At 33.7% G+C, this 20516-nt stretch overlaps 2 protein-coding genes across 2 annotated transcripts; one reads left to right on the top strand and one right to left on the bottom strand.

Annotated features, from left to right (window-relative positions):
• The first annotated feature begins 332 nt into the window (after positions 1–332).
• On the top strand, positions 333–5237 carry LOC146530338 (uncharacterized). The gene is made up of 10 exons (XM_085200883.1): positions 333–427; positions 730–810; positions 1973–2041; positions 2412–2529; positions 2925–3026; positions 3371–3525; positions 3922–3979; positions 4291–4391; positions 4663–4746; positions 5077–5237. The coding sequence occupies exons 1-10, from the start codon at positions 422–424 to the stop codon at positions 5155–5157; spliced, it is 855 nt and encodes a 284-aa protein (XP_085057009.1). The 5' UTR covers positions 333–421; the 3' UTR covers positions 5158–5237.
• A 712-nt stretch (positions 5238–5949) lies between these two features.
• Vmat (Vesicular monoamine transporter) lies at positions 5950–20286 on the bottom strand. The gene is made up of 13 exons (XM_085200862.1): positions 20156–20286; positions 17070–17205; positions 13750–13899; positions 12556–12691; positions 12284–12342; positions 11929–12050; positions 11298–11442; positions 10786–10887; positions 10236–10370; positions 10047–10138; positions 9610–9793; positions 9166–9299; positions 5950–8820 (listed from the first exon to the last, which is right to left on the bottom strand). The coding sequence occupies exons 2-13, from the start codon at positions 17197–17199 to the stop codon at positions 8755–8757; spliced, it is 1455 nt and encodes a 484-aa protein (XP_085056988.1). The 5' UTR covers positions 17200–17205; positions 20156–20286; the 3' UTR covers positions 5950–8754.
• Positions 20287–20516: the final 230 nt, after the last annotated feature.

The following is a 20516-nucleotide window of genomic DNA, read 5'->3' as shown; positions in this document are numbered from 1 at the left end:
TTCGTATATTTTGATTGCATTTATGGGTAAGACTCCCCGCAGAGCTTCTACATATGTGCGAGTTGATGACAGTGAACGAGTTGAAAGAGGTATTCTTAGCCATTCACGCTTCGTTACCGCTTCTAACCCGTTAGGGACAAAGCGTGAAACTTAAAAAAATGTCGACTTATAGCTTAAAATCAATAAAATATATGCTAATTTCATATAAATCAATCTCTCAAAATCGAACTCCTTACTACTTTTATAAAGCAATGAATTCACACTATACAATTTCCAAACTTATCATACCTAGTTATTAGTGAAATGAGTAAATTTTTAGCGATTTCTTGTAAACAGGTTAATTTTCGGTCCATTGCCTTTCAAATATCTATATATAGGAGTAAGACCGTAACAGCGCTGACATACAAACGTAGTGTTGAAGATGCGGGTAAGTATTTACTATAGTCTTATTGCGTGAAGAGAATTGAGTGACTCGACACTCCGTTCTCCACTTTCTATTTAAAATACAGCCATACAATGTTATTAGAGTGGGAAAATTATTTTTTTTAATATAGTCATGTTGTTGAGTAGGAATCGAACCTATACCATACTATATGGTATCAAACTTAATTAAATAAGTTATAATAAATGTAGTTTATATAAAAAATCTACAAAATTATAATTTTTAATAATATATGTTTATTATAATTACTTATAATTATTTTCTTATTATATTAACTTTAATTTCAGTTAATATGTTTCTGGTGTGTGATCGTGGCGGTTGCGCGTGCGCAGGATAGCAAATACTATGCGCCACAAACATTTAGACAAGTAAGTTCTTTTTCTCATAGCACCTTTAGAATAAAAATGACTAATTTAGAGTTTTTTTTGTTTTTTTTCGTGTTTCTTTCATAAAAATGATGTTATACATTATTAAAGTGGCCTATCGTAGCGTGCGTCTGTAAACTGTCATGGGTTCAATTCCCACTTGAGGAAATGAAATATTTAATATTTTCAGTACTGGTAACGAGACGGCGTAGAATTCAGCCACTCAACACGCAACGCCTCCAGTATTCGACGGAAAGTGGAGAACAAAAGTGTCTTAATGAGAATGGAGTGTCTTAGCACTAGGTTCCCAGGTTCCCTCTGAATACTAAACTATGGTCGGGATACAGTGTGAAGCTAAAAAATATTATACGGTATAGGTAGAAAGACCTAGTGCTGAGTCACTCTGTTCTCTATTACCTTGTAGTTTTATAAACATTGCGGGTAGTGGAATTCAACGCTTTGTCAGTTAAAGAGGGAAAATTAAGATGGCTAAATTACTCTAATTTAAATAAAAATAATGTCCCAATATAAATGTGAACAACAACTATCGTTATAGGCAGCGGCTAAATATAAAAGAAGCGTTACGTGTAGCGGAACTCAACACCGCATTTCGTCTACGAGCTATTTGCCCGCTGGGAAATGAAAGTTAATTAAATATAATAATTCCGCCTCAACCAGAATTGAACCTACACCCACGGCTGTGGGTTTAATTCGGCGGCATTCACAATAAAGTAGCCAATAAAATTAATACATACTAATTAGATATTTTATGCAATTTCGTCAAAATTACGTCAACCGTGCACATAACCTGCGACCACCGAACTGTGACCAATGACCAATCACTAATTAAACATATGTTTACATACGTATGTTATATTAACACGCGATGTTATTTTTATTAGGTACCTATTATTTTTATTTAGAGGCCGTCGTAGTGCTGTGGTTGTAAACGCGACGGTGACAGTTGTGGATTCGATTACCATTCGGGAGAAAGAAATATTTTCATTTTCTCGCTTCTGTAACAACATAAAGTATAGGCGATGCGTGAGGAAGTGGGAATCAACGGTAATTCCCCGTTACCTACCCTGATATACGGGATAAGGCATGAACTTAAAACAAACTAAATTATAGGCAGTTGTATATGGATTATTTTTTTTACTTTTAGATACCTCGGGCCGCTATGTTTGAACCAGCCGACACTCCCTGGGCTTCTTCTCAGAGAAACAATGATATAGTAAGATTTCGTTTAAGGTCAAGTCAAATCGGTCAAGTGCGAGTTGGGTGCCCATACGCCGAGGGTTCCTTATTCTTTCAATTTTTATCAGTAATATAAATCAAAAAAAATCATTTTTGGGGCTGGAGGGCTGGGCTGGAGCAGGCTAGGCGAGTGTTGCTGCTCCATGCTGCACCTCATTTAGAGACCGTGGATAATATTAAGTTGTAACTACCATTCACTCCTATTGTCCTAAAAGGTGTTTTGTACCTTAATTACAGTTTTTTTAAAATATATTTCACTTCTGATTTCTAACAAAATAAATTTGTGCTTTTTTTATCTATTTTTTCTAATGTATATTTGTACCATTTTTTTATTGATTAATTTGTAGGTGGATCCCTATAGACGGCAGATGTTCAACCCTAGCAACGATATCACCCCTCAAGGCACCACGGTCCAGTCGTGGCGTCCGAACCCACCACCACCGCCCGTTTATGAAAACTATAGAGGTAATGTTGACAATGTTTCACTGAAAATAATAATTCTCCCAACAACAACACCTCAACAACAACAACAATCAAACAACACCTCAACAGTCCGACGCTCTGACGCTGCGCCACAACTATCTAATTCGGGAAATTTAAGTTTCCAGCCCGATCGATGGTCACAAGCCTGGATTCGAGTCCCGCAACGGCCGCTCTTTCCGCCGACAACATCCTCTCAAGCAGCCACGTAGTGCTGGCACTTCCTCAGGGCCAGAGTACCCTTTAACCTATCCAACCGGTGCCGTTATAAAAACCAACAGGGCAGCATTAACCTCAAGTCAGAAAAAAGAGGAATTGAATATGTATTTAAATTATTTTAGTTTATAGTCGTTCTTCTATTCATTTAATTTTTCCAACAGGTTCTGAAAGTCCAAAAGCGGAACAGCCTTGGCGTTTGCCGTACGGTATATCTAAAGAGCAACAGGCAGCCATCTTGCATCACAAACAGTCTTTGAGTTCAGGTAATTTTTCTTCGTCACGTTTTGGTTATTGAAGATTTGAAGAAAAATTGAAGATTTCGTAATAGGGTTCACGCTGTATCCCGCAGATAGCAGGGTAGGTAGAGGGAATCTGGTAATCTAGTGTTAAGAGACTCCGTTCCCATTAAGACACTTCCGTTCCCCACTTTCTGGAGACATTACGTATCGAGTGGCGGAGGAGGAAGTCAATGCCGCACTTTGCCTTGTTACCAGAGCGAGGAAGTGAAAATATTGTATAATTTGACTATAATAAAAAAATAAAATAAATCATCAATTAAACCAAGGTGAAGCCGCGTGCGGGTCGTTAAAATATTTTTTATATTCAGAGGGTGCTTTCCGTTACGAATACGCATCAGACAATGGTCTAGCTGCGGGAGAAGTGATCGAACCTGACGGCTCAAGAGTTGGAGCTTATCAGTACAAGGACCCGAGCGGGCAGCTTGTAAAGCTGAAATACAGGGCCGGGAAAGAAGGGTTTCAGGTATGTCAGGCTATATCAGGCTATATCAGATATTAAGACTAAAAAAATATTAAAATTTTATAGTCGTTGTAAAATCAAATTCAAATTATTAGTAAATTCCATTTACTAATTGTTGTCATATATTATGTCTTATGAGAACGCACTTCTCCATTTTTTTTTATGTATTCTATTAATTTATTGAGAACTTAATTTGAACAACAGCCACTGCTATACAGTGAAGAAACCAAAGAAACATACATAAAAAAGATCAAAAAAATTTTTTTTGATCTAGAATCACAAAAAATGTACAGCATTGTTGTGTAAAGAAAGATAGGCATTATTTCTTCTCTACTTTTAAAGTGAAGAAAGGAACGGTCTCCCCATTGTTTTCGCCCTATCTCTTTCTTTTATTTTTAGATCCTAGAAGGCAGCCACTTGCCGAAAAGTCCTGAGCCAGTAGCTCCACCAGCGCCAAGCAAGTATTTCCACTATCATTTAAACTTTTTTCTTTTAAACTGATACCAAATATTTAATAAAGTAAATGAATACTATTAAAACTTTTTACTTCTAGAATTTTGAATATGAAACTGAAAATCATCATAATTATTTTTAGCTTCAAGGTAAATCCCGCATACACCAGGGAAGGCAGATAGAGCATAGTGTGTGCGTGTTGAGTGGGAATCGAACCCGTCACCGCGTTTACAGTCACGCGCAGTGTGGCGACGTCTTCAAGTCTTTTTCTTAATTGATATAAATCCTCAACAATACCTAATACTTATCAAACAGACAACTACCACTCACAAGCGTATGAACAACAAAGAAGACAATACGAGCTCCAGCAGGAATACAACCAACAGCGACCTGAACCACAAAATTGGCAGAATCAGGTAAAAATAAATAATATTTTTATATATTTTTTTCAACGACGACGGAGATAGATAGACGGAGGGAGCTTAGTGCTAAGGCACTCCGTTCTCTACTTTCCGCCAAATTCTTGGGTTATTGCGTGTTGAATTACGGTCTCAACGCCGCTCCACTAACTATTATTTTAATTAATAAATTTTAACTTTTTAAATTTTTATTTTAGATGGCTTTTTAGGGCATTATTATTATGTATTTTTTTGATTATCACTAAAAATAAAGGTTTAATTTCATTAGGGCGCCGAAGGTCCTGGAGAAAGAGGTGCTGGAAGTCAATACTTTAACCAAAATTGGAGGCCAGATGGTCGTGATGATGGACAGGTATGTTATATATAGACTTTTTAACCGACTTCTGTAAGATAAGGAGGTTATCAATTCGACTGTTTTTTTTTGTGTAGCGAGTTAGCGACTAGTCTCGTAGTATGTTCAAATAATTATATGTTTTCAAAATTTGTGGGTATATATTTTATAATTTAATATAATAATTAACTTTCCTGTTTATAAATTCTAATTACATAGGTCATAGCAATCATATTATATTAAAACCTAGTGCTAAAACACTCCGGTTTTCATATTTCAGTTTTATTTGTTCTTTTAAGCAAGACTTATATTCATTTTTCTAATAACTTTTCTTTTCTATTCTGTTTCCAGTACCGTGAAAATGATTTGGAAGAACAGAACAGAGGTCCCCATTCATTTGGGGAAGGATACGCATTTGCTTTCAAAGGATAGATATATTTATCATAATTTTTACAAAAAATAATGAATCAAAATTTAAAATATGAAATTAATTATTAAATGTTGATAATGAACATTTTTTTTATTTCCTACTACCAACCCACACGTGGCTTGGACCGCCTAAACTTCTTCTTATATATGTATATTATAGCCAAATTATACAAAACTTTTACATAAATTATAGTCGATGTGTATAAGCTATATTACTGCAAAGCTTCATCTAAATCTATTAAGTAATTTTTGCGTGAGAGTAAAACAAACATACACTTCCTCAAAAACTTTCACTTTTATATTATTAGTGAGATTATGAGTGAGAACATTGATCTCAAATAATGTCTAAAACTAAAATAAGGCATTCATGTGGCAGAGGGGCAGCGTCTTATTGGAAACGTGATGGTTAACCTGATAGGTTGTGGGTTCGATTCCCATTCGAGGCAATGAAATATTTTATATTTTCATTTCCACGCTCTAGTAACGAGACAAAGCATAGTTAAATCAGAATAGTGCAGTCATCAAAAAAATGTCACAAACGACTTTGAAATGAAGAACAATATTTTTGATATAATATGTTAAATTTATAGCTTTAAATATAAAGTCATTTTTAGAAATATTTTTGTGAGATAACCAGAATTGAAAATTTTTTATTTATTTGTGATTAGTCATGGCTTTATGTATGAATTTCCCAAGTTCAAAAATACGATGGTAAAAATAGCACTAACACACGCATGAAAAGTAATAATGTAAAATTATGGCGACAAATCATACATTTAAAAATAAAATAATCGATTAGTTCATATACCCACACTTTATTAAAACAACGTCACATAACTCGCAAACATAAACAACATTTACAAACAAACAACAAACATCATTAAACTATAATAAAACAATAAACTTGCAAGAATAACAAAAAAATAATGAAAATAAATTATTATATAGACTAGATTTTATAAATATTGCGACAAAAGATTATATATCGTTTATCATTAAAATCATTTTATAATGATTATTAAAAGCGTCAAAATATCACTAATAACTATCACAATAATATTATTTTCATATAATATAATGATAGAATATCTTAAATATTGTATATTTTACAAAGGTTTCAAATTATTACTACCATACACTTTAGCTCATGGCTTTTTATACAACTACAGTATAGAATATTTATGACTAAAAAGGTTATAATAAATCAATTTATAATGAAACAAATCAAAAATTTTATGATAATGTTCATGTTTATAACTAAATGTAAAGGACCCAAACCCAGCTATTGCTTATTATATTTTTTAATACTATTTTGTACATATTTACGAAAAAAATCATCAAATATGAATGATTAATAAATAATGATGAGTAATAATTTTTCATTATTCTACGAATATTTTTTATTACAATTATCTATAGTATAATTATGATGAATAAATGTATATAAATATGAATGTACGTTACATACTCGTATAATAAATAAAAATACATTGAAAAAAAATGTCATACACGACTTGAAATGAAGTAAAATATTTTCAATATAATATGTTTAATATATATCTTTAAACATAAATAAAAAAGTTTCAATTATACAAAATTATAAAATAAAATTTAAAAACCAGCGTCATTTTGTTAACATATTATTATTGAAAATATATATATTTTTCAATTATAACGAATCTACTATTGGAAGTTTTTGTGATTATATTTTACTTAGTATTAAGTATATATCATTTGAAAGTTCCAAACTACCTTACCTATAGGTCCAATGAATATTTAAATAATGAAAATCTATTTTTAAATCCAATAAATACAGCAATGGTAAATATTTATTCACATACAGTTCTATACCATTTACGCAGCCATACGCATCTGGATAGACTGGACTTTGAAAATTATGTGTTATTTATAAATATATGTATACTCTATAGAACATACGCTGTATATCATATATAAATGTAAATATATATAGAAGGCATATCATATTTTAGATATATTATATATAAAAGTAGTATATAGTAGATAGATATTATAAAAGGTTTATTAACAGGAATTAATTTGTTTTTGGTACGTTAATAATAAAGATATTATTTATTATATATATAATTATTTACATATTTCCAAAGTCATAAGTGACAAATAAATTTCCATTGCAAATTACTCTATACACGTTAGAGATGAAAATGTTATATACTTATATATTTAATTCATGAGACAAAAACGTTAAATTTGGTATCTTATTTTTCATCTAAGCAAGATATGGTGTACGATATAGTATTTCGATATTTCCATCACGACTAATCCATATTAGAAGTATAGTGATAAATACCTCTCTATAGTAGAGTATTAATGATGATGTTATTAATGATAAAAGCAGATTATTCATTCTTCTACAGATCATTAACTATTACTATATTGATTATGAGAAAAGATCTAATAAAATCTAATGAATATAGCACTATGTACTAATAAAATGTAAGTTATTTCAGTTACTTAATTATAAGATATGGAATAAATTTATTTGATAACACGATTATAGTCTCGATTATTCTAGAGTAATAATGAATATTATAAGGACTAATCCGAAATGGAAATAACCATTCATATTTGATGTGAATATATATGTCAGCATAACACAGCAACGATTATATGCAAAATATTATACAAATTACTATTTTGATACAATCATTAAATAATTATAACGTCATATTTGTGAACTAATGATCAAATTTTAATGACAAGTACAATCAAAATATAATGATGATGAGAAAAAGTTACATATCCAAAATATATTTATGCTTGTATTTCAAACGAAATATAAAATATTTTGGCCCAAAACAATAAAAGTGCCTCAATAACATGTGCTGAAAACGTTATTGTATTAAATTTATTGTCTAATGGAAATTATTATTCCAAACATTTTTATCAATATTAAAATATATATATTTTAGAACAGTGTTAGGTATAAAATTATTTTTTCGTTTTGTAAATATAATAATTAAATCTTAAAGATTGTGGATTTTGTTTTGTCGGTCTCAAAAACACTTATTGTCTACTTTCAAAAATACAATAAAAAATATTGTCAAAGTCACATTTGCAAAGTGTTTGAACTGTTTCACGTTTTATTTGAGATTTACATAAAATATTTTTATATTATTAAGCTTTTTAAAATAAAAACACCCTGAGTATACGGCGATAATTTACATATATATGTACATAAATATAGACAAACAGATAACTATATAGGTAAAGATAAGAGATAAATTGGTCGTAAAATCTATAGAATATATTTTTTTATTGATAAACATTACTACATAAATATTTAATGCATATTGGCAGTACCTACAGTATAATTAAATATATTATATTAAATATATGAAATATTGATATTTGTTCTAAAATCGTAAGAGATATAATATATTACTAAAACTATATGCTTTGTATATTGTAAATATTATATCCTTTTTAAATATCTACTTTGGTAACGCTACGTTTTTTTGTATTTTTTTATTCTTTTTAGCATTTCACTTCGTACCTTAGGCATTAATTTAAAAAGATTCGGGCGGGTCTCAAGATGGCGGCGGTGTCAAAATGGCGGGTTTATTCTTCTTCCTCGTTTTGATAGCTCACGTAGCGAACTGATGATTTCTCGCTTATGATGAGGCTCTAAATTAACAAATAATTATAATCAAAGTTTAATGATGTCTTTGTCAATAATTGAAAATCAAAATGCAATGACAATAATATTTTTAAAGATTTACAGATTAAATAAGATATTTGCGAATTTTGATAAAGCCGCATAAGCGTGGGAAAACTGCACTGGCTTTTAATGATTTGTTTTTAATAATATTGTATTGCTTTGTATCGAAAATAGCGACACACTAATTTTCGTACGTTATCTTATAGGTAACGTAATAAGCTCATGCTTATTATTATTTGTTTTCGAATTTTTGAAATTAATATAATTATAGGTATAATATAACTCTAAATAACAACGAACCCAAACCCTACCTGTTTTTCATCTCTTGCCGGCGGTGAACGCAGCAGCAGCAAAAACGGTGCATACGCAAAGTTGAGAAATGCGATGATGACCAGCATCCATTCAAAACCGATGCTGTTCACCAGAGTTCCGGAGAAGGCTGGACCTGAATATGATGATAAGTTATAAATCGTATGTTTTCATTAATTTTGTGTTTTTTTTTGTGTTGGGTGATTTTAATAAAGAATTGTTCTAATTGTGTCCTAATTTTACAGGCATAAATATAACAGCCAATTTATATGTATATTTAGGTAAACACTTTTTTAACTTCATACTTTCGTTTCTATCTAACGATATATATCGTCACTTAGGTGATTCTCATTTAAAAGCTTCGACTAAGAAATACCTAGTAGTGGTGGTAGTGAGTAAAGAGTACGTTTAAAAGACTTCTTATTTATTTCCACAAAAAAACTCACCAACAGCGTATCCCAAACAAAAAGCAGTGTCGCCAATAGCATACACCGATCCATAAACGGCCGCGTGGCGGATGTCAACGAGGAAGCCGAGCTCTGGCATCATCGAGGAGTCAACCATGCCGATGGCGAAGCCCAGACCAGCGTTAGGAATGATCAGATGTTCCAGTTTGCGTGCCATTGGGATCTGTGAAATGTATATTTTTAACTTATAATATAATAATGATATTAATCTATTAAAAATAGATTTTTAACCGAAACTGAACCTCCGGCTTTGGTGTAATGCAATTGATAAAAAAATATATATTTTTATAATTAAACTTCTTAAATATTGATATTTTGATTGAAATGTATGTAATAAGATATTGTAATGTATTTAATAAGATATTACGGTTTATATATTTAAACCAAAGACATTAAAACATTATAGACATTTTTACCAGAATCAGACAAAGACCGATGATAACGAGTCCAGAACAAGCGGCAAGCCAGCGTCCCATTTTGTGTCCGAGAGGTCCAAAGAGATTGGTGCCTGAAATACCGTAAATAATACCAATATAAAGTAATACCATAAATTTAAATTTTATTTGAAATCCTAGATTCTACATATGTACAGTATGGATACATACCAATAAGATAACAGATGCTAGCCGGTAGGAATGCGACGCCTTGTTGCCAACGCCTGGCGTTCATCGTGTCTGCCATCCAAATAGGCAAGCTCGGCTCGAGCATGGCAATGCCCACATTGGCAAAGGTAATGGCACCTATAAAATTATCAAATTTATTTTTATATCCCTCATAATCAGGGGAGGATGGATAGAGTTTCTTTTCACCTAAACAGAATTAAATAATAAATCACTCAATTCTTCTCTCTCCAGATAATATGCCTTTGCTTGGACAAAAAACTGGTGAATTAAGACGCGCACGAAGAATTTGCTGCCATTCTCTATAATAACCGGAAAAAATCACGTTGTAGTCTAACATACCAGATGGAGGGCAGTTGTCGCGCAGGGGCACACTGTATACACGACAGATTGAGAGTGGTTTCCCACTCCAGGAAATGAAATATTTAATAAATGTAAATATATATTAATGGAAACAGAGTGTCTTAACATAAGGTTCCCATGTTCTCTCTGCCTATCCTGCTATGTACAGCGTGAAGCTAAAAAATATACAAACCAGCAGCGACGATAATGTAAGGGTCCGTTACAAGAGCTTTGAGAGACGGCGGTTCACTTTCCTGTCGAACCACTCCTGGCTGTAGAATCATTAACTGGAGCACTAAAAAGAGATATTTTATAATTGGAAATATATCAGTACATGGAAAATATTCTATTTTGTTTGCTAGTTAGGCTTTAGTAGGTTTTTTAGTGAAACTGTAAGTCTAATAGGATGCATCTAATGAAATCACTCCTCGGCATACCATATATTCATCGTAAACATCACCCATTGTAAAACAGGAAGAGAAACTCAAAGAATTATATGATTTTTAACATTTTCAAAGTGTTATTCCGCACTTAGGGACGAAATCACTTTTTTTAGCAACGTATAAAAATTTACACTATATGGTTCCTGTGACACATCACACAACAGGTAAACTTAAGTAGTCCTTTAAAATGTGCATTTATATATAGATTATGTATATACATAGGTAGTTTGGGTGGAGTTTTATTATGAAAATCGACACTCACGTCCATCACCAAGAGCCAAGGCCGATAACATGAGGAAAGGTGCGGTTTTTCCAACAAATTCGTACATCAGTCCTCCAAAGGGAGGCCCGATGAGGACACCCAAAGCAAGACCTCCGAGTGCTATGCCCATTGCGTTGCCTCTTTCCTGTATGCAATGAAAAGTCGTAATAAGAATCTAATAGGAGAAAAAAATAAGGAAGAAAAGAAAAAGCTTCTTCTGAAAAAAATGTGTTTTATATCTTTTACGTGTCTTCTAAAAAAGAAAGCTAGGTCTTATATTCTGGTCCCATCAAAATAAAACTAGTTTTTATATTCTGGAGACATTGTATGTTGAGAGGCGAACTTAACGCCGCGCTTTGCCACATTATCAGAGCAAGGATATGAATTTTAAATATTTCATTCCCCCAAAAGGGAATCGTACCCACAACTTGTCGACCTTACAGTCACACGCTTATGTCACTAGGTCACGATTAGCCTCATTGGTATTTTTGCTGAAATTAAATATTGTTTTGTTCAACTGTTCCACTTTTTTATCCTTTCTTCTTAAGACTCCGTCTAAACTATCTATCAAACATTTCTTTTGCAAAAACAGAAGTCAAGTATATAATATCAACATTAAAAATAGTAATACCTTATCATCAGGATACCTCTCTGCCAACATTCCCATACCGGATACAGATGAGCATGACGACCCTATTCCTTGTAGCGCGCGAGCTATGAACAACACACTATAGGAGCGGCCAAAGGCGAAGACTGGAAGAATGAGAAAGACAGGGTGTTATTAACATTTCACTAGAGTTAATTAGCTTAACCAAATCTTAGAAAAGATTTTAGGTTTTTCAAGACAAAACGCCGGTCAAGTGCGAGATGGACTTCCCCGCCGAGGCTTCCGTACTAAATAATGATAATTAATTATTTTAGTCTTCACACTAGGTTCCCTCAGCCTGTGCGTACTATGCGAGAAGAAGCGTGAAAAAAATACTTACTTAAAGTCGACAGGAACATCAAGATGAAACCAGTGAACATGGGCACGCTGTAGCCGATTCTAAAACAGAAAAATATATCATGATATTAATTATGTATGTAATTACAATACAAAAATTTTGTCAAGGATCAAATTACTACGTTTTTAAAATTCACGTTGCATCCCACATATAGCAGAGTAGGCAGAGGGAACCTAGTGTTTAGACACTCCGATCCCCACGCAGATACATGCGGGATACACCGTGAAGCTGTAAAAATTATAAATCAATAATACTTATGTGTCAATGGTCCAACGAAGGGATTAGCTAGCAGCTGTACTATAGCTTTGCTCGCGAACATGACTCCCACGGCAACCGTCTCGTGTATCAGCTCTTGGTGGCGTTCCTCCTTTTGGGCCGTTATATTTATTGCTAACAAATAATTTATATATTAATACGTAAAGCAAATCTTTGCCCAAAAATCTTTTTTACTAAAATTAATAAATAAATATCCCCGACACAAGAATGTCTAAAAATAAACAAATAACTAGAGAAAGAGAAAAAAGCCGTTACCCTCTTCCCGCCGAATTCTGAAGGCACTGCGTATTGAGTGACGGAACTCAACACCGCGATTTGACTCGTTACCAGAGCGAGGTAATGAAAATATTAAATACTTCATTCCAAATGAAAATATGAAATATTTAATTTGCCTCGAGTGTGAATCGAACCCAGAACCAGTCGCGTTTACAGTCGCACGCTTATGTCACGACTGGACCTCCATTCAACACGCAATGTCTCAAAAACTGGACGATGCGTAAGAAAGGGAGTACCCTAATACTATGTTCCCTATGCCTACATTACTGATGCGGTATACTACTGTAGTACTGTGAAGCTAACAAAAAAAACCTCAATTTTTTCGCCCAAAAACAAAGCGAAGCTAAAGTTTCAAATCTAATTAACTAAACTCCGTTCGTTCTCAGTGGAAATGATCACAGCATCCGTTTCCATCTCAAGTCCTTCCGGCTGCCCACGCCTTGCTATATACCTACAGTTGTTTAAGTGATATGACCTATAATAAATTGGCTTAAAACGTGGATTTCTTGAATGATTATTTGGTGTCAAGTTCAAGGTACGCTTGGAGGTCGCACGTTCAGTCTCCGGTTAAGGTAGTGTTCTCCTTACACTTGTGTGGTACCCGAGCCAAACTATTCGTTTTATTGAACGCTCTAATCGGAGAAGCTATTTGGTTTTTTCTATTTTTTTTCTTGTAACTTCAAGCTGTAGGTATCCCGCACGTGGCTGGTTAGGCAGAGGGAATCTGAGAACTTTCTGTTAAGACACTTCTGTTCCCCATTTTCCGCCGAATTGAGGAGACATCGTGTGTTGAATGGCGGATCTCAACGCTGCGGTTTGCCTCCTTATCCGAGCGAGGAAATGGCGATCTGTCAACGTTTAACAGTCGTATGTTTTCAATTCAAACTTTATTTCACCTTGGGTAACATTTTCCACGAACAATGTTTTGTTTAAACATGGACAGTACGGGGTTGGCGACGGCTTGGGTGTGGTCAGGTCGTCCAGAGACATGGATAACGGTGCGTCCGGGTGCCTGATGTCGTAGAGGAACTCGGGGATGATTGGTACTGTTGACAAAAATATTCATTACTAGTGACCCACACGTTTCAGTTTTTGCTTATTTCCTGCAAAAAGCAGCGTATGCAGAGTTAGCTTGGGAATCTAGTGTTAAAACACATCAGTTGTCTACTTTCCGCTAAATTTTTAAAGCATTGCAAGTGGGAGAACTCAACGCTCCGTCCCACCAAAATAAAATAATTAAACACATCATTTCCTCGATTGGGAATCGAACCTACAACCTGTCGCGTTGAGGAGTCGCAGGCTTACGCTGAGCCAAGACTGGCCTCATAGTGAAATATTTAATGCTTCCATTTCCTCGATTTGGTAACAAGGCGCAAGTCGATTAGGGTTCCCCATGTGGGATTCGAACCTACAAATGCCGTGCTGAACCATACTGGCCTTTATCCAATATAAAAAAAATCTTTAACTACCACCTGCTAGCTACTACTATACTTTACGGTACAAACTAACCCTCCCCTAAATGAAGTTAGGCGGGTTGATGACTTTGTAACTTCATCAAAACTTTGATATGGAGTCGTTAGCGATGCGCGTTACAACTATCGATGTAATTTTAAAACATGTTTGCGGAACTAAAAATAAATATACATTAATATAAATAATAATAGATAAATCTCGTGGAAAGCAAAGAGTTTTAGTGAGGATCGGAATGTCTTAACACTGGGCTCTTAGGTTCCTTCTGCCTTACCTGCTATGTGCGAAACACAGCGTATAGCTAATAAATCTTAGAATCTCAACTTGAGAGAAATTTAATTATTTTCTCGCTCTGATAGATGAAGATAACATTGACTTCAGCCACTCCAAACAATCTTAACACTTATTTCCCTTCTGCCAGGCGTAAAAAGGAACGAAATTGCGGCTGGTAGCCGTTTTAAGATAAATTTATTATTCTTAATAAATTGTTAATATTATTTATTTAAGCACAAAAAAAAAAATAACTTTCCCTACTTGTCGTTCATTCTTATATCTTCTCATGTCTTAATGAAGTGCTAATGAAGAAAATAAATCATGAACTTCTATATAAATAAATCATGGAACTCTTCATCATAACGTGTAATGTAACAATTATAAATAAATAGACTTTTTCTATTATATACGCAACATTCCTTAATGAAGTGGAAATTGATGAATGTAGCTCATTTTCACTGGTTTTTCGGTTTACTCGCAAAATACGGAAAATTTCTTTATTTAGCTTCATGCCATATCCCGCATATAGCAGAGTAGGCAGGAGGACACATGACAGGTCTAAATTTCGAAACATAGTTTAATGAATATATAAGAATTTATTGCTGTGGTATTTTAGTCCAGTAATTTTTATGCTTTTTCTGGCTAATGGCTTCAAAATAAAAAATATATTCTTTTTAAACTCCAATTGAACCTGCCAACGTAGTACGCATTATTAAGATATAATAATTTAGAGAACATTTCCACTTCATCACTGGGACATCTTATCCTAGACAGATAATTAATTAATTTTTATCGACAACAAGCCCATCACTATCTCAATGGCCTGTCAATACCAGACGCCCTTTATCTTGTTCTATTGAATTCCAATGGTTGGAGTTTCATCAAAAAATGTTTATTAACTGAACCTATGTGGCACAGTGTTTGACTGTTAACGCGACGGATGTAGGTTCAATTCTCACTCGGGGAATGGATATATTTTCATTCCCTCGGTTCGACTCAGTATATAACTAAGTCGCTCAGTATAAAACGCGTGGTCGAATTCCGCAACTCAACAGCTAATGTCTCGAAAATTGGGCCGAAAACGAGAACCAAAGTGTGTTAGCATTATGTTCCATTTTTTCCTCTTGTATACGGGAAGTGTCCTTAGAAAATATTTTACAAATATATTTTTATTATTTATGAACCGGTTTTTAGAACTAAAAAAAAATACCAGTCATTCAAAATACAGTTAAGTCTTTTCTGTGGTAACGTGCAAAAACGCACGAAATGGTTGTCTTACCAGAACGGAAAATAAAAATCATTTAGGTAATATAATAAACATTCCACTGACCGGAATCAAACCTAGAACCATTTCGCTACATCAGGCGATATTAACAGTGCAGTTACAGCTCAGGCTAGAGTAATAAAACATTTTATTAAAGTTCAAAATATAGTTATAGCATCAAATTGGGTTATCTCGCTGTCGCTCCGAAACGCGGTTAGCGAGGGGCGAAAACTCGAAGTAATACGATTCGCTTGTTAGTCGAGACGAGATGGTAGCGAGGAAATTTAGTTGAAATAACATTTCAATTGGGAAGTCCTTTTTTTATTTCACACTGTACCCCGCACGTTTCATGGAAGGCAGAGGAAACTTGGGAACAGTTCCCATTAAGACACGTCCGTCTGTCATTTTCGAAATCGCGAGGCATTGTGTGTTGAGTGGGGGAACTCAACGCCGCGCCTTGCCTTGTTAGCGAGGATATGAAAATATTAAATATTTCATGTGTGCGAGTGGGAATCGAATCTACAACCTTCCCGTTTATAGTCAATTATTTAATGAGTATTACTGGTAGGTAATAAAAATGAAAATAATTAAAATATAATCCCCCAAGTGGGAATTGAACCCACAATCATAATGTTTAAACTCAAAGACCGCCCCACCTAACATTCACAATCAAAATAAAATACTAAAAGCTAATACACTAAAAGAAACTACATATATTTATATATATAAAAGTAAATGAATTAAAGATCCTCTTGAATTATGTATGAAGTCGGTTCGAATCCAAATAAAATGTATGGAGAAGTTTTCTTTTCTTATCTAAGCTTATATGTATTACGTATTTAAGGTGTTTTGGAAGTGATTTATCACTTTTCATCTGTTGCGGCCGTCGTTACGCAGTAGCACAGCGTGTGGCTGTAAATACAACGGTCGGGGGTTCCAAACCCTACCAAATATTTTATATTGATAAATCTTTTTATTTATGAACCGATTCAAATAAAATAAACACTAAATGTTTTCTAAGGGAAGCTTGTCAAAATAAAAACGAAAAAGTTAAAACTACATTTAAAACGGTCCATTTCTGAGATTAGCGTGAACAAACGCATAAACAGACAAAAAAATTGAACATACAGACAGTGATTAGTTCCAATTTCATTATAATATATTATGTATAAGTACATATATAGGTATATAGATTAAATCAAAACTTACCGACGGTGGTCAAAAGCATGTTATCGAGCAACAGAGCTATGGCCACTATGACCAGGACTAGCTTCCTGGACTCGCGGCAGGCGGCGATCCGCGCCCGCCACCCACCCATCCCGTCTGATGCTGCGCCCATGACGATCTGTGGAGATGAAAGTTTTTACTCATATATATAGTACTAGCGGCCCGCTCGCGGTTTCACCCGCGTGAACTATGTTATTATTCATTTCTGTCTTTATGGCTACGTCCTAGTGACGTCTATGCAAAATTTGAGACTCCTAGCATTTGTAGTAACGAAGTTTCATACAAACTTTCGACCCCAAAAACAACCCCTTAGAAGTCGAATATTGCAGATTGCTTAGCGAGTACCTACGTCCTATAAGTAACTCCTATGCAAAATTTCAGATTCCTAGCACATGTACTTTTTGAGATTTCGTGATGAGTGAGTGACCTTTCGATTTTATATATATAGATAAAAGAAAAAGTAGGATAGGGAAACTAGGGAACCCAATGTTATGGCACTCCATTCCCTATTAACACTTCCATTCCCCACTTTCCGCCTATTTCTTCAGGCATTGCGTGTTGAGTATCGGAACTCAATGTAAAGCTATAAATATAACTTCACGCTTTTCCCGCAAAGCATCTAGTGTTAATATATTTAATAAGAAATAGCTTCACGCTCTATCCCGCACATAGTAGGGAAGACAGAGAATCTGGCGCGGAGAGCGGATTTTATCCTAAAATAATATTGAAGTTGCAAAGTATCGTTATAAATTGTAAATAGCCATATCTTCGTAAAAATAAATAATTTAAAATTTCTTTGCCTATCAGGAACTATTAGTTCGACTTAAAAAATATGTTGTATAGTCCATTTTCCATAGGATGACCTAAGTCTTTTAACATAAATCACCGTAAATGAGGTTATTTTTCTGAATAGCAGAATATATAGAGAAAATCAAATGTCTTAGAATTCGAGACATTGATTATGTTGAACGACGTAACTCAATACCACACTTTCTAGCACCAGCAAGTAAAGATAAATAATCAGTACCCCGAGTGGGAATCGAACCCACAATTGTCGCGTCAGCTGACTCACTGCGCCACAACTTCCTTCTACCTGAGATATTTTATTAAAATACTTTCTATTTGAAAGATAAAAGGCAAAAAGGGTTCCAGAGAAATAAAATTGAAGTTATATTTAAAGTAATTCTTTTGTGCGTTTAATGGCATTCTATTTTACGGCTTTGTTTTATGAAATATTCGGTGTCTTTTTTAAAATGCCTATTGGTTCAGTGGTTTTGTTGTGCCTATACTGAGGGTCATAGGTTTAGTTAAAATAGGAGAATTAACACCAAGCTCCTTTTGACTTTCCTGCTATGTGTGACCAAAAACGTGGAGTGTCGTGGCGTAGGGACACAAGGGCGTGACAGTTGTGGGTTCGATCCCCACTCGAGGGAATTAAATATTTAGTTAAATTTATATTTCCATTTCTTCGATCTGGTTTCGAGGCAAAGCGCGGCGTTAAGTTCCGTCACTAAACACGTAATAACTCCAAAATTCTGTGGAAAGTGGGGAACGCAGTGTCTTAACATTAAGCCTCCCTCTGCCTACCCTGCTGTGTGAGGGATACAGCGTGAAGCTGAAGCTGAAAAATAAAATAAAAAATGGCTACGAGAATAAAGGCAAAGTTTTTAGTTTGATTCCCATTCGGGAGATGTATTATACTTAAATTGTTTAATTTCCCCGTTCTAGCAATAGAAAGCGGAGAGCTAAATGGACGCGGTGGTTGTTTGTTTTGTATAATTTAGTAAATAGAACTTAGTGTTAGATATTCCGTTTTGCGATTTCTAAGGAGGTATTTAATATTTTCATATCCTAGCTTTGGTAAAAGGCAAAGCGTGGAGTAGATTTCAGCCAGTCAAAACCCAATGCCTCCAAAATTCGGCGGAAAGTGGGAAACAGAAGTATCTAAATGAAACAGTGCCCTGACGCTAGTTTTCCAGGTTCCCTCTGTTATCCTGTTATGTACGGAATACAGAGTACTAAAAAAATATAGTTAACGAATGTAGAACCAATTTCAAAAAGAAATCAATTAAAAATAAGAACTAATGGTTCCTGCAATGATTTTAAGAATTATTTTGTTTTATGATGATTTGATATTTTTTCTATTACCGAAGAATGCTTTGAATCTTCTAATATTATTTTAGAATATAATCCGCTCTATTTTTATTAAAGGATAACAAATATCCTACATATAGTATCTGGCATAATAGAGAATATAGTAAAACCTTATATTATACACTAATACCTATTTCCCTACCTACCAACGCTCAACAAAACAAACTCTTCAGCTTTAAAACATTAGTTTAGAATTCTAGATTATAGTTCCTATAGAATATCCCTAAAATATTTAATTATATTTTAATAATTAAAGGAGGAAGATTTTTTTAAGCATTAAAATTGATATAAAGTGGCAAGATATATATTATACAGCCTTTGAAGAATCAGGGTTGTTATGGAGTTCCATATCCGTAACGGAAATTATCGGATAATTGAAATAAAATATCTATCCGTAACCTTAATCGAATCCGATATAACTGTTTCGGAAATATTGGATATGAACAGTGTTTAAAGGAGAGATGGAGGAAGAGAGTTTTATTGATTCTGCCTCTCTTAAAAGTAAAGACACTTGATAACCAGATTAAATATTATTAGAAAATAGGTACTAATAAGGCGACACTTTTTAAGATGGGTATTTTTTTTTTTACAAAGCTGTAAATCATACTGCCTATTTTTACCAGAGCGTGGAATTGAACCCACAATCATCGTGTTTATAGTGAGATGCTGTCCCACTGCAACACGACGGCGCCAACTACTTTATATAAATAATATTTAACTTATTATTAATTAGTATTATTTCTTAAATTTAAAATTATTAATTGAAGTTTAGTATTTAAGATTTTATTAAATATTTAACAACTTTTTCAATAAATACTTAAGTATTTAGTAGTACACAGACTAAAAAAAAATCCTTATTAAATAATTTGAATTACCCACAATACAGATAATAAACAACAAAAATATCAACTCACCTTAAATAAACAGCAAAACGGCCATTTTCATATTTTTTTTATATCTTAACTAAAAAATCTGTAAAACGTGTGTTCTCGACCACAATTGGACCTACTGTGGGCCTACGCTAGGACAAAATAGGGCCAAACTGCCCTGAACTCTCATTTTAAGGCACTAAGCCCCTTTATAGTACATAGATTGATGAAATGAGAGGGGCAGGGTAGGTCTTTGGAGCTGGTCACTTATATTCTATACAACCAAAATTTTTATAGTAAATTCTACCTTATTTTTATAAAGATTGAGTTTAGTTTTCTTTAATATTGTATGTAATTATTAATATAGATGTTTTTATTGTAAAATGAGCTTTACCTTCAACGAAAT

This window comes from Heliconius melpomene, chromosome 17, assembly GCF_056956725.1.
Source record: "Heliconius melpomene rosina isolate 202511_hmr_F chromosome 17, ASM5695672v1, whole genome shotgun sequence".
NCBI classification, from domain to species: domain Eukaryota; kingdom Metazoa; phylum Arthropoda; class Insecta; order Lepidoptera; family Nymphalidae; genus Heliconius; species Heliconius melpomene.
This window is presented reverse-complemented; position numbering and strand designations above follow the sequence as displayed.

Coding starts and splice junctions, on each gene's coding strand:
- Vmat (XM_085200862.1), bottom strand. CDS start 17,199: ATGGGCGCAGCATCAGACGGGATGGGTGGGTGGCGGGCGCGGATCGCC. Junction 12,051..12,283: donor GATGTTCCTGTCGACTTTAA/GTAAGTATTTTT, acceptor TCATTCTTCCAG/TCTTCGCCTTTGGCCGCTCC. Junction 8,821..9,165: donor CGGCAAGAGATGAAAAACAG/GTAGGGTTTGGG, acceptor TTGTTAATTTAG/AGCCTCATCATAAGCGAGAA.
- LOC146530338 (XM_085200883.1), top strand. Junction 811..1,972: donor CGCCACAAACATTTAGACAA/GTAAGTTCTTTT, acceptor TTTTACTTTTAG/ATACCTCGGGCCGCTATGTT. Junction 4,392..4,662: donor CACAAAATTGGCAGAATCAG/GTAAAAATAAAT, acceptor TAATTTCATTAG/GGCGCCGAAGGTCCTGGAGA.